The sequence below is a fragment of the Agrilus planipennis genome, unplaced genomic scaffold (genome assembly GCF_000699045.2).
Source record: "Agrilus planipennis isolate EAB-ADULT unplaced genomic scaffold, Apla_2.0 scaffold157, whole genome shotgun sequence".
Classification (NCBI taxonomy): domain Eukaryota; kingdom Metazoa; phylum Arthropoda; class Insecta; order Coleoptera; family Buprestidae; genus Agrilus; species Agrilus planipennis.
Window position 1 is genome coordinate 224754 of NW_020438947.1, and position 15222 is coordinate 239975.

At 38.7% G+C, this 15222-nt stretch overlaps 1 protein-coding gene across 1 annotated transcript in view; it reads right to left on the reverse strand.

Annotated features, from left to right (window-relative positions):
- The window catches only part of LOC108739371, a 169349-nt gene extending 166356 nt beyond the window's left edge, over nt 1–2993 (reverse strand). Inside the window, exon 1 of the mRNA XM_018473252.1 lies at nt 2326–2993. Within this exon, the coding sequence (XP_018328754.1) occupies nt 2326–2711 (386 nt within the window). The 5' untranslated portion in view covers nt 2712–2993. The remainder of the gene's footprint in view (nt 1–2325) is intronic.
- Nucleotides 2994–15222: the final 12229 nt, after the last annotated feature.

The window sequence follows — 15222 nt, forward strand, 5'->3', positions numbered from 1 at the left end:
CGGAGCTGCCTGCGACGCGCTGATGAGATCCAAAAAGATCGAAATCGCGATCCGCGTCTGGCAGTTTCGACAGAATACAGACCACTTCGAATTATTTTATCTGAGGAAATCATACAAGTGAATAAACTGAATAGCAGCACAAATCGGAATGAGAGTAGTGACTCTGCCAAAGTTCGGAATGTGTGTATTTTTGATTTAATTTTGTGAGTGCTACATTATTAGTGTTCTACTATAGTCATGAGATAACTGTAAGTTCAATCGAAAACTTTTTCAAACAAAACTTGTTTACAAGGTCATATGTATTATAGAAAATTGATTTACTACACAGAGTGTTCGAAAATAGAAAAAAGGTTTCGTTTAAATGGGAGCCATATGAAATATGGTTCCAATTGTAAAAAAGTCATAGGAAAAAGTTATTCACAATGCCAAAATGTGGGCGCTAAGTAAACAAATCGCGACGATATTTAAATATCTTTTTATTGACTTTAAGTGACTCAAAAGGTTCGCAAATGGATAAATATAGGTATGGAGGAACAATAGAATGCATACAAACACTTACGTTTGAAGACAAAAAAAAATTCAACGTAAAATTCCCGATGTCAATAAAAGACAAACAAACATTGGACCCATATTTCACAGGGGTGTCATTTAAACGAAACCTTTTTTCTAACACTCTATGTAGTAATTCAAATGTAGATAGGCACAGACCAACTTGTATTAAAATAGGGAAAAAGTTCTGTTTGAAAAAGTTTTCGATTAAACTTGCCGTTTGACTGCAACGATCATTTTGCATACTTTTCGGGTCATCCTGTATATTAAACTTCAAAAGCAAAAAGGTAGTACATTAATATATTCATACAATCATTCATTTAAAAATTTATCATATGAACCAATTTGGAACTCCAATTTCTGTAATTTCAGTAAAAATAGACACCTTGAATATTGTTTCAAAAATATAACCAAATTATGCGCAAGTTTACACGTACGGAATATGTTATAAAATGGAATTGATTAACGCTCCGTTGTTAAATTTAATTAATTAATTAATTTCTCCCTATTGTTGTTTACTCAACCACTGACTTCGCATTTATTCCATATCATCAGGAAGGCGCAAAATTTCAGGAACTTCATTTTGTTTTATTAATAGTACCTACAAGCTATTGTAGTGAATCAGAAATCGTATAAATTGGGAACTCCGATACGAATATTACCATAATTACTTAATAATGATAATTGTTTTGCTTGTTATGTTTTTATGTCTGAAGTTTTGATTTTGTTATGCACCCATAATAAAATCTATTATTCGTATGTACCTAATTGTGTATTAGCCCGTGTGTACTAAAATAAATAAGTAAATAAATAATAATTACCACTTGTTAGAATTAACTACGAATTTTATTTATTATGTATGATTTTATCGTAAACTTTGTCTAAATCAGCTCGATCTTCTTGTTTGCAGGGGTTTTAGTTGTTGTTTAATCTGTACCTACTTTTTCGTATGTAAGACGTTTATAATAACTCGCTTCCTTATCTAAAATCGTGGCGACATACTAATCATTTTCATGGCACCATAATATGAACATGCTTTGAGTTGAGAAACTCAATTATTCGCTGAATTCCTTCTGTGTTCTTTGAGTCGTGTCTTAAGGTTCGTTTTAGTTTTACTTACGTATCAACTTTCAATTCTGAGACATACATTTAATTTTGTATACAATATTAGCATTCTCAAATTTGCCCAAAGGATCTTTTTTCATCATGAACACTTCAGTTTCTTGAGGGAACTACAAATTACTTAACGTAGAAGTTTGTCTGAGAGTTGATCCACAGAAGGAAAAGCTATGGTTCCTTAGATGTTTAAATTGCTCTTATTCTGATTCCTATTAGTACAATATACAGTTTTTTGTAGAAATAATCTAAATTTAAATATTTCTTTTTTACTGAATTATTAACTATGCTGATTACAAGATTTGCTGCCAGATGAACCTATTGCATGGTCAATCAACCTGTTAAAAACACTGATTTTGTATTGGATTTGATGACATGAAAATAAAAATTTAAATACTGTTCCGAGGTGTTTCTTTGAAGACAATTTTGTAGTGATTAAGTTTGATTTTTGATAACAATTAATTATAGTGTACCCTAAGAATTCACCACCTTGTCCTCAATTGAGTTTCTCTTCCGTTGTGCGTAAAAAAATAAGAATACTGACTGAACCACTTGTTATGACAAATACAGATAATTTGGAGTATGTGGTGATATTACCTGTAGAATGCGACCATTACGTAAACTTGAAAGGATTATATCTAGATAAAATAATTGACTTACCGAAACGTGAGAACGGTGAGCGGTCGGTAAGACTTGTGGCTCGAGAGATCGGCCATCGGGGTTCCCCAGAAGTCGTTTTTGAAAACATTTATGAGCGGATTTCGAGCGAGTACATCCTTATTAAGAGTCACCGCGGGAATATCGTCGTGTACAAAATCGCCGTTTAAACCGTTTATATAGCACGCCACCGCCACTGTACTAACTAAGCTGTAAATCGGCCAAGAGCTTGGAAAATGTTTCTCACCGGAACCGGAAACGGCTACCTGAGTACTACCAACCGGCGACGGGGAACGACGTTTTTTCGTTTTGTTGGTCATTGTCAGATTTAAACCTGACACGTTCAGTCTTCTGTTGAAATTTCTATCTCGATTTGTAGTCGCTTTCATTTACCTTTTCTTGTCTTTTTTTGCTCTTAAATATTGAAAAGGGGTCACATACCCAAGAAATGCCACAGAATTGTCAATAGTGTAAATTTTGGAAACAGCGCCTCAATTTTATTTTAACCTTAACATAAAAGTGCTGGCGGAAATTTAATAGACAATTTATTGAAATAATGACGAGGTCATTAACTACTGCATAGGCTAATGTTTGTTTGTTTTATACTTTGGAAAGTAACGCGCACTATTGCTTACTCTGGAAGTCAATGTTCATCGAAGACCACTCGTGGTAGAATCTTCAAGGGGATCTGAAATAATTGAAAGAATATATTAGTAAGTTATAAAGTTTACACAGAAAATGATATAATTAATAGCATAATGATACAACATGTGTAAAGAAAGATATAAAGCCAATGAAGAAGGTTAGGAAAGATTATCATATAGTTAGGTGCAAAAGATATATGAAACTAATATCAGTGAAAACCCCAGTAAAATTATAACGTTAATGATAATACTGTCAAGCACGTTTAATATCATCCGTCTTTAATATACATTACGCCAGATCACTACTTCGCAAAAATTACGGGAGAAGAAAAAAAAACAGAATGATCCATCCCGCACCACTTAGTGACATAACTAAACATGAGGGTAATGATTTGATCGAAAGCCCCATATGCTCCAACAATGATGATCAGGATTACCTAGCGTGATTTTGTAAGACAATATCGCTATCTGCTGTAATGGAGCAAGGAAGGAATGGAGTACCAGTTTTTGGTACAGTGACGGTACAACCCGCAAAACCAACGAAGGTACATCCTACGTCAGGTATCTGCCACCTAGGAAAACGCGAAATCATGTCCTCATATTCTGCGTGCGAATACATTGCTTTTGTTTGATACGTTCATATTAAATTAATTTTTATATCTTGTGGTAATAGCAGTAACTTCTCCAATCGAACAGTAACCCCGGAGTGCAGTACTACTAATCATGGATAAGCTACTAATCATTATCATGTGCAATTGACTTGCTTGCGGAACAGCTATTGCGAAGGTCACGAATAGGTACGTGTGTTTCGTCACCTACTAACCTGACAACTGCTCTCAATCATTGACGGCTCGTTAAGTAGAGTACTTTTTGTGAATGCTTTTTATACGCCCTACGTATTGAGACTATCACGAAATGCACTCTACAGTGGCTCCAGATGTTACCTTTTAAATATTTCGGAATATTCATCAGACACAAATTGATACATCAACAGTTGAAATTTTATTATTGCAAGGTATAGCGCCAGTACATAATTACTAACTCCCTGCGGGCTGCTAATTTTTAGCAGCTTTTCTGAATAAAATTTTAAACTGATGTTCCAAATTGATAAGATCAACTTATGATGAAAGCTCAAATGAGAGAAACACTTGAATTGGTTTAGATATGTTCTATCTTTTAACTAAATAAGCATTGAGGTTAGGTTATTTGTGCATAAAGAGTATTAAATAACTAGCTGTGCTAGAGATATGTTCAAAATTTAATATAGTAAAGCTGTTAAAAAATAGCATGGAATAAAATAGACATATAATGAAATCCTACAAATGACGCGGTAAACGCCATCTGTAGTACAATGCTACATTTAATGGAAGTCAATATGCTCAATAAGGTCCATTTAAATAGATGGATATTTACTTGCTGAACTGATACCAAAATCGAACAAGGAAATTCGAAGTGGTGATCTTTCGTAACTGCCAGAAGTGGATCGCGATTTCGATTTTATTGGATCTCATCAGTAGCATTGCACTACAGATAGCGTTTACCGCACCATTTGTAGGATTCCATAAAACGCGTGGTGTTAAGGAAGCAGGTAGAGTTGGTCTGTGTTCTCTTCGCTTTTTAGCGCCAGTGTCCATCCAGCACTTTAGAGGTGAACCACCTACTTCGGTTCCTCTCCAACACTCCCTTCTATCCACACTCTTAAACCATTTCCCAACCTTCCACTTTCTTCCCGTGGATGAGCAACCCCACAGGGTTTATCTCCCCGCTCGAGGAGGGGTTTTAGTCGGTAAGAATCCGACACTACCTCCCTTCAGGGGGTGTCTTTTTGATGATTTCCTCTCCGCGAGTATAATTTAACCAAAAAGAAGGTCTGTGTTCTGTCGATACTGTCTGCGACGCGCTGATGAGATCCAATAAGATCGAAGTCGCGTTCCGCATCAAGCAGTTGCGACAGTATACTGACCATTTCGAATTTCATTCATTATAGCGTAATCAAATCAAAGCAATTAAAATTATGGAGGTGGTTCAGGGTAATAAGGTGCCTAAAGTGTATTCAAAATCAAGTCACCAGTACATACGAACGCATGTTTCGTGCGTCTTCTGTTTGGTACGAAGCGACCACGAGATGTGCATTTATTTACTATTGTGAGTTTTGGTTTGAATACGCTTTAGATAGCTTCGTCACGAAGAAAATTGGTATGTAACGCAGCATGATGTAATTTTTTTGAGAATAAATTTCATTTATACTAATATATTTATTCGGTTTACATTTGGAGGTTGGAGATGTAATGTAGGTGTAGGTAACAACCCTCCCCCTCTGCACCTTCTACCGGTCGACACCCTTTTCTGTAATTTCATTTTCTTCAGAATTGTCGTCAATATGCGTTATATTAACAAAAATAAATGTCCATTTTTATTTTTCGTATAATTAAGGAACGTTTTTGAAAATGGTCTATAATACTTAAAAAGTATAATCCGTGTAAGTATTAAGTAACAATAAAATATAAGTAAAACAAATGAAACAACAATTAAAGTTTATTATTATCACTCCTTTGCTTTACTCAATTAACACTCTCTCAAAAAAATCTATTTATTAAGTCACTGATTTAATCTGTATTTCTTTCTTATTCTGTATACTGATTTTCTCTTGATGTATTATTTTCCAACCCTCAAAATCTGCTAGTCATTTTATCTGTTGTTTTATGTAGCGGGAATTAATTAAAGGGCGCGAGTCATACATGCAGCGCGGCAAAAAAAATAAAGAAAGTACTTTCTTTACATATCTTGTTGTCTAAAAAGAAATACATTGCTGAAAGATACCTTGTGTTTGAAAATTATTCGACATGTATACAAGCAAATTATGTTCATCTGCATAACGTACCTACTCTGATGCTGAACGAATTAAAATAATTTCTTCAAAATACGCAGCACTTTCTGACCGAAGTTGACCTTATGATGCACCTATTAAAATTTTACAGTTTTCCTGTTAAATAAATTCTAAATTAATAAATAAATTGGATGGAACAAACCATTTAAGTATTTTTGAATTTTTGTTTTTTTTTTTAATAATCAAATCATCATCAAAATTATTATTATTGTTTTTCATTAGTTGAAATGTTATAAAGTCGACGCGACCATATTTGAAGCGAAAATCGTGTGCAGCCCAACCACTTTTGTATTAGGCAAGCTCGAAGCGACCAAAATGCTCTAGGTACCTGCAACATTCCCTCTCCCTATATTGAAACGTGCGACTGATAACATTTATTTAGTTGTTAGTGGTTTTAAAGTTACAGGTTTATATTAATAATTTCAGTTCCCGGATACACTCACTCTGCGGTCGACCTTCGTTGTACGAACATCACCTGCACCGCACCGATTGGTATCACCGAAACGACCAGAGCTTTCCAGCGAACCAGGCGTTCAACAAAACTGTCCGTTACTAGACAATTAACCGCTCAAGGCCATCAATATATTCAGCCCAGCCGTAATAGGTAAGAGTTTTACTTTATTTTATTTTTAATTAACCTACAGTTCTCTGGGACGGAGTACGCAATGTCCCTTTGAACTACAACGTACCCTACTAACTAACACAAACAAACCTTTTCAAGTCAATACATTTCCTTAATTTTATACCTATATTCCTGATTGTGCGAAGTCACATAACATCCAGTCAGCTAGCCATTTTCAGCATGGCTAACCCCAAGAGCTCCGCACTCTTAGAGGGATTCTCACTTGCGGACCCCATTGCCCTGGCGAGTGACCTTCAGGCCAAATTCGCCACAGTAAACGAATTCATTCGTTTACACTCCACCGCTGCAGCCCCTACGCCCATGACCGAAGACATGGAGTCTTCATCCGTAGTTCCGCATACCGGCGCCAAACGCGATAACAAGCGCCGCCGATAACAGCCTTTCCTGTCGTCATCCGAGTCATCTTCCTCTTCGGACAACGAATCGGACTTAGAACCAAATCTAAGTCAAAAATCTCCACCGCCAATCGTCATACGACAAAAGTCCCTTTGGCCGAAAATTCTTCGTGCCATGGACAATCACGGTATCACCGCCCGTAGGTCCATCAATACCCAAGACTCAATTCGAGTCTATCCCAGCTTCATCGACGTTTTTCGTCGTCTATCCTCTTTCCTGGTCTAATTCTCGACGAACCAACTACAGCAGGACCGTGACCTTCACGTAGTTATCCGTGGTGTCTGCGAAGACATCCCAACAGAGGACATCGAGTCCGAACTAAGCCACAAAGGCTTTATTATCAAAGGCATACATCGTATGTCTAAAGGTAATAAAATCTGGCCCCTTGTCTCCGTCCGTCTTGATAAGACCGCCTCAAATTCCAAGGCAATTTTCGACCTTGGTAAACTCTGCGGCCTCAACATCAAAGTTGATCCAAAAAAAGCCACAAAGGAAGTTCCTCAATGCCGCCGCTGTATGAAGTTTTTCCATACAGCCAAAACTACTGCCACGCAGCCTGGCCCTGCGCATTCTGCGGCCGCAACCACATCACTGCCGAGTGCAAATCCAACGACAAGAAGGATGCTACTCCTATTTGTGCCAATTGCAAAGGGAACCACCGCGCCACCTACCGCGGCTGCCCCAAGGTCCCCAAAAAGACCTCTCCTTCACCCCCCAAGAAAATCATCACTCCCGTTGCTTCTCAAGGCACAAAAACTACCGCCCATCCTTCGGCTACCACTTTAGTAGCACCCTCCCAAATGTCCTACGCCAAGGCAGTAAGAACCGCCCCCCCTCCCCCGCCCAAAAACGCAACACAAACACTCCACCAGCTGTAGTTGCAATCCCAAGTTTGGAACAATGACTTCAAGTCATTGTTCAAACCATGGTCGCCAGCATTGTCGCCGCCTCACAACAAACCACCAATGTCTAACACCGTTCAGTCAGACATCCTTCGTATAGTTTCCTGGAATGCCCAAAGCATTAGAGGTAAATTGACTGAACTCGAACACTTCCTCGAGGATAAGTCAATCGGTGTTGCTTGCATCACCGAAACTCACCTGTCCAAAAAAATCAAACTTTTCGTCCCGAACTTCTCATCCTACAGAAGTGACCGTGAAAACCGCAGTGCCGGCGGTGTCGCCATTCTAGTTAGGAATTCATTAAAACACAGGCCTATCCCTTTGGCCACAAACTCATTAGAAACAGTAGGCATCGAAGTTTCACTGACTTCCGGCCCTCTTAGGATTATTTCTCTCGACTCCCCCCCTTCGGACAGAGACCTTTCTGAACTCCCCCTTCTACTCCCCCCAGGCGCTCCGACCATCGTTGCAGGCGACTTCAACGCTAAACACGTCTCTTGGGGCTGACGACAAACAAATAATAAAGGCAACTCCCTTCTAGCCAAAATTCTTCAGTTCAACCTCACAGTTGAAGCACCATCTGATCCCACATTCCTCCCTGCCCCCCACTACCAATCCCCTGACATTCTTGATATTTTCGTCACGAAAAATGTCACACTTTCCGCCGATCCTATCGTCATAGACGCATTAAGCTCGGATCACCTTCCAGCCCTTATTGAAGTTGGCCGCCCAATCCTCAACCACCCAAACCCAACCACGTCACTAGATTGGTTGCACCTTCGTTACACCCTTGAAAAATCTTCATTCAAGTGCACTTCAATTCGCACAATAGCGGAACTCGACGAAGCTGTGAATCTCCTGTCAAACAAGATCACCAGCGCAGTCGAGGTCTCCACTAACTCCCGCCCAACGCCCACCAAAGACAGAACCCTCCCAGCAGACATCCTTGACCTCCTTAAGAGGAAAGACAAGGCCCGACGTCTGTGGAATAAACACCCCGTCACCGCCCAACGTGCAGAGGTAAACGCCCTTCAACGAGAACTAAAAACTCGTCTCACCGAATTCCACAGCGCATCCTTCGACGACTATATCGCTCAGGCAGAAAAACACCCACGAAGCACCTGGAAAGTGATCCGTTCCCTTCGTAACAGAGCTCTCCATCTTCCGCCTCTTAAACAGAACGGCTCCGCCTATTCCTCAGACGAAGAAAAAGCTGCAATCTTCGCAGACTCTTTGTGTCTCCAGTGCTCCCCACTACCAAGCCCAGTGGATCTTGCCGATTTTCACGAGCGTACCAAAGCCGTCTCCCAGAACTTCGTTCCCCTGAATTCCGACTTCAAACACACGTCCCCACAAGAAATCTTTCTCATTATCCGTTCTCTAAAAAAGGGAAAAGCCCCTAGCGCTGACGGAATTGCTAACGGAGTCCTTAAAGCCCTGCCACCAAAGCACATAACCGCACTGTGCAACATCACAAACGCCATCATGCGGCTCCACCACTTTCCTTTGGTCTGGAAAGATGCCACTGTCATCTGTCTCCCCGAAAAAGGGAAGCCGCTCAGCTCTCCCTCAAGCTACAGGCCCATCAGCCAGCTCAGTTCCCTGAGCAAAGTAGTAGAATCCGTCCTTCTCGTTCGGCTCTTAGACTACGTGGAGCAAAACAACCTTCTCCCTGATTTTCAACACGGTTTCCGCAGGCAACACGGCACCGGACACCAACTTCTTCGTGTTGCCGAACACATCTCCGACAACCTCAACAAGCGGCGTCACACTTCCATGCTTCTTCTTGACGTCCAACAAGCCTTCGACCGAGTCTGGCACGAAGGTCTTATTTCCAAACTCATCGCCCTTAACATCCCACACTTTCTAGTTGGGGTTATCAGGTCCTTCCTTACAGACAGAAGCCTTCGGATCCGCGTTGGCTCTGCTCTTTCTGTCAGTAAACCCGTCACAGCCGGTGTCCCACAAGGCTCCAAACTATCCCCTATTCTGTTTAACCTGTTTTGTGCGGACATGCCCTATAACAATTCAATTCTGACTGCCCTGTACGCTGATGACATTGCAATCATAAACTCTTCAAGTACCATTCTCCAATGCACAGCAAGAATCAATAGGTTTCTACCCCAGATCCTAAACTGGTATCGGAAATGGAAACTTTCCATTGAGGAGACCAAATCGGAGGCAATTTGGTTTTCCCGTAGGCTCCGAAAACCTCCCTCCATCATTGTCAACAACCGCCCCATCAAATGGAGCACCTCTGTCACGTACCTAGGCGTCGTTTTAGACAGATGTCTAAACTGGCAGCCCTACATTAAAGCGACACGCAACAAAGCTCTGGGTGCATTCATCGCACTTAAACCTTTCTTTCGTAACAACACCATCTCCCAACAGAGCAAAATCCGTGCGTTTAACGCAATTATCAGAAGCATTTGCTCCTATGCCATTCCCGTCTGGGGCTGCGCCCTTCCCCATCGCCTAAAACCTTTGCAAGATACATACATGCGGATTCTTCGCTCCGCACTTAACTACCCCTGGTTCGTCAGAAACACCCAAATTCTGATTGAAACCGGTTTACCTTCTCTCCCCGAGGCTGTAATGACATTCGCGGCAAATCCCCGGGCCTCAGTGTCAGACCACCCAAACCCCACCATCTCGGCACTCTCCAACTTCACACCGAAACCCAACGACCGTTTCCGAAGGCCCTGTCACCTTCTACAATGAGCCGCCCTCTTCCGCTCAAAGCTATCTCCTAGTTTCGCTTTTTAGCGCGAGTGTCCACCCACCACCTCAGAGGTGGACCACCTACTTCCGTTTCCACCCCAATACTCCCGTCCACCAACACTCTTAGCCGATTTTCTATCTCAACCCCATCCCAGCTTTCCACTTTTCTCCCGGGGATGAAGAATCCATAGGGTTTACCTCCCCGCTCGAGGAGGGCTTTTAGTCGGTAAAAATCCGACACTACCTCCCTTCAGGGGGTGTCTTTTGAAGATTTCCCCTCCTCGAGCATAATCTAAACAAAAAAAAAACACGGATACACTCCGCTAGCACAACCACGATCTCAAAATCTTGCATAATTTTCTTTAGGAGCTCATCCTGGGCCCCACGCTTTAATGTTTTTAAGAAACTGTAAATACTGTTGGAGATATGCCCCTTCCTTTTATTAGGATGCGGCGTAGCATAAGTCCAAATTCAATCATATTTGTCTGCGTATCTCATTTCTTCACCGATCATCGAGTGAGTGCTAGACAAAAGTGTACAGTACCATTTGCAAAATTATTTAAACTGCCTCGTTAAAATTTAAGAATATGCTTTATTTAAAAACATATTTAGCCAAAAATAATAACAAGTGAATTAACTTAACGTTCTACACACCTATAAAACTTTNCAGTTACTGTCCTAAGGGGGGGGGTGGCAACGAATTCTTTTAGGTCAGATCGTCCGCGGCTGTTTTGTCATACACACTATATAAAGGCACCTACATGAAATATTAGGTATATGTAGTGCAGTGTGTAGGGCAAACAGTCGCAAATGATCCTGCTTTATAGGTAGTTAAATGATTAAATGTAAATTTGACTATACATTTTTATTTTATTTTAATTGTCTAATTCGACTTTTAATGATCTTCAGCAAAACGGTTTATTCAAAAGTTAGCATAGAAGACCCCGTTTACAGTTTGATTAGTGATTAGACGAGTCCATGCATTTTTTGCGAGATTTCCAGGGGAGGGCAGCAGCCCCCTCCCCTGGGTACGCCCATGTTTCTTGATTTAAAATATTCGAATACAAGTTCGTAATTCAACTTTGTCTCGATGGGGTCGGAGTGACGTGGGAATATGAGATCTGTCCTATTGTAAGTGTTTTGGGTGCTATTATAGAATCTAGAGGCAAGACGAGAATTAAGTTTGTAAAACTTAAGAATCGATTGAATAAGTAGTTTATTTTAAAAATGACAATTATTATACGTCTATAGTACGAAGGTGTAGAAGGACCAACCATATTTTTTTTTAATTTCGACTTGCAACTAAAAATTTCAATTTTTTTTGTATACTGAGTTGCTTATCGGTATAAGAGCAGGGTTTCATGGCAGGAATCCATAGTAGAATTATGATTCGGACTATGGCGTAAATAAACAGTTAGGTCCAAACGTTTGATTGATAACTGCGGCTGACATCATTTTGTTCTCGTTCTCACTTCTCGCAATTAAAAGTATTCAAATTCAACTATTCCAGTAATCCGCGCAGAATCAAATCGAGATATTACAAGTTTCGAATACTTCTGCATTTTGTATTGGAATAGTTGTATGACTAGTCTCTTACGGATTTTTTTACCCACTATGCAACAAAAGTTAGCTCCTGGTACGACCAAAAACTTGTAAATAAAAGCTTAAATTTGCAGGCAAAATATTTGACTTTAGCTTTAACTTTAAAAAATAATATTTTAATAGAAAAAACGGATAAGGAACAGTTACAAATGAATATTTTGAGTCCATCGGCCAGATCTAACTTAACAGAGGTAGTGTAGGTTTGTAGCATTCTTCTTGGTTTCTTCAAGCATGATCCCTTCGATCACCACACCGGTTGAAAGCCTTCACTTTTTATTAACCTATTTGACCGCAAATATATAACACCACAAAATTGACTGTAAACTACAGTTCAGTTTTATAGCTCCACATTGCTGTAAATAAAAGAAAAGACATGGGCACGACCTATCGCGACTTTCTGATCTTAACCAATCAAATAGACGACTTCTTTTCGATTGAGTATTCTAACACTCACTCAACACTCAATACGCACTAGGCATGTTTGATTGTTTGAGATCATCAAATATTAATTCATTAAAGGAGAGTCCGTATTAGGAGTGGATGGGAGGTCATAGTTAAAATATTAAACGCCTAGGTTTATAGGCAAAATAAAGCCTATCTGACAAAGTTGTTCAATACCCACAAACACCAGCTAAGCTTGTGAAGATATATTTTGTTTTTTTAATAACTTTTAAGATACAAATTTAGGATAGTATCACCATCTCTGTTTGAGTTCACTAGATTTACTTTATGCCTGTTTATTTTAATAATTTTATAAGAAAAGAATTACGGACGCTTCCATTTAAATTTTAACAACTTGAATCAATTTCACGAATTTCGATAACTATGAAATGTCGGCATTGCTAATGCGGGGTCTTTGGCTTGACAGGGGTTGGGATGTTTTGGCTATTAAATGTAATGGTACAAGAAGTGAACGAAACACTATTGAGAAAATAATTACGGTCAAATTCTTCCTTTTCCTGCTTCTATGACATACGAAACCTAAAACCAATATATTGTATGTGAAAAATAAAAAATGTTGAAACACAATCGTTAAAACACTACCTTGTGATTTTTTTGTTGGTTCAAAACATTTCACCATACATAATGCATTAGAAAAGCTTTCCAAAGGTATTCTAAATTAGTCCAACGAATAATGACATAAACTTTTAACTTCTGTGACAATCCCAAAGATTTGATCGAAAGGTAATCACTCCGTGTTTGTCAAAGTTTCATTTAGTTTTCATTTCTTATCTAGAAAGTGTGAGTTAAGAAGTAGAGAAAATTGAATTTTCTTTTTGGCACTCACCCCGATATTCCGGCAAAATTAGATTTATATACGCTGTCGTTTTCATCCGATCGTAATTAAATTTCTACTGATACCTGACGTTAATGGAAATATCTACAGTAAAGATAAAGGGTTGTATTAAGATGGAACTAGCGCATGCACTTTAATAAATTAACTTTGTATGTTGGAGTCTGTTTTCCCACCTTGCAACAGTTCAGCTAAATATTTTTATTGTTATATTGTAAAGCCTCTGTTTTTTCTATATAGGTATTTGACTCTTAATTATTTACGGAGGTAATTAATGTTATGAATATAAGCCGCTTGAGGATATGACTAGAGAAGATAGAAGAACAGGGAAGATTATACGGTAAATGGTAAAATAAGTAAGTAACAGTGAAATCAAGGTAAGCTGTAGAAATGTAAAACTAGAGGAAAAGGAAGATGATGGTAGAAGAAACTGGAAACAAGACGTTTAGGCGAAATGGTGTGCGAGGAACAATGTTTGTTTAATATAAAGTGTTTTAAAGCACGTATTTTAAACACTGTATAAAACACAAGAACACGTTTCACATTAAAGCATTTCAAACAGTGTTATAAACTGTGTTTAAAACGAAAATAAAAGATTCATACATAAACGTTGTTTAAACTCATTCGGTTACAGTAAAGGTGTCTCCAAAAAAGGGGTCTGTCATAGCCCTATATTTTATGATATCAAGTGATTTTTTGTGACTGTTATATATTAAAGAATCTACAAATTGTTTAATTTTTTTTTTAATTTTTTAATTTTTTTAATTTTTTCATTTTTTTTAATTTGAAAGAGGAGACTGTGGTAAATATTAAAAAATTAAAAGGAATACTCACCCCTAATTACCACAAATAATTTTATTTGAGCGGACACGTGTTCCGCCCAGTGTGCTCATGATTATGAGCACTATATACCTCCTGGAATTTGTTCTTTACGTTTATTCATGTTTGTGTCATTTTCCTAATACAGTAAGATACTTTTTTCAAAAAGTGTAGGGTGATTTCTGTATTTTCAAGTTTCCGAAATATTAATATTACAAATTATTAATTTTCAATTCTACAGTATTGACTTTTGATGTCTGAATCAATAGTAACGACATTATTTAGAAAGCTAATTAAACAACGATGTACCAGTAGGGATATAATTATTTATTTAGATAAATAGACAGTATGGAGTAGTATTTGCGGAGTATGATTTTTTGTTTAGGGTGGTAGCTGTTACATGTTGAAGCTTATTCATAATTATTAATATAATAAACACATAAACTTTCATAAAAGTATGCTGTTTTACCACACAGTGGCATCATTAGGTGATAAGTTGGTATATGAATTTAACTGATTTATACCTGTTTATATTAACTAGATGAGTGGGCGGTGGTTCTTAAAATTAGTAAAAATATTGAGTAATGGTGAATTATTGCCTTCTATTTGACCGTTTGAAATCACTCCTCTTTTATAGTACTTATCTATTGATTTCTAACTGTTTTAGAAAATTTAACATAAAGCCTTTATGTTGTAAATAAGCAAAGTAGGAGACTCACCCCAATTACCACTAACATAATTTTATTGAGCGGACACGTGTTTCGCCCACTTCAAACGTGGGCATTATCAACGCGAGACTGGTTAAAAATTTAAAAAACTTTTGGGTGTTTCATTCCCACCAGCCCGTAATGCTGGTGGGCGGGCAGTCCCTCCGGACTGTACCGGAAAGTAGGGCGGAAGGCCCTCTTCAGCCTGCTTTCAGGAATCGTGGGAATGGGTGGGTGGTGGTTCGGGTGAGAAAGATGAGACGGACGAAATGAAGACAGAAGAGA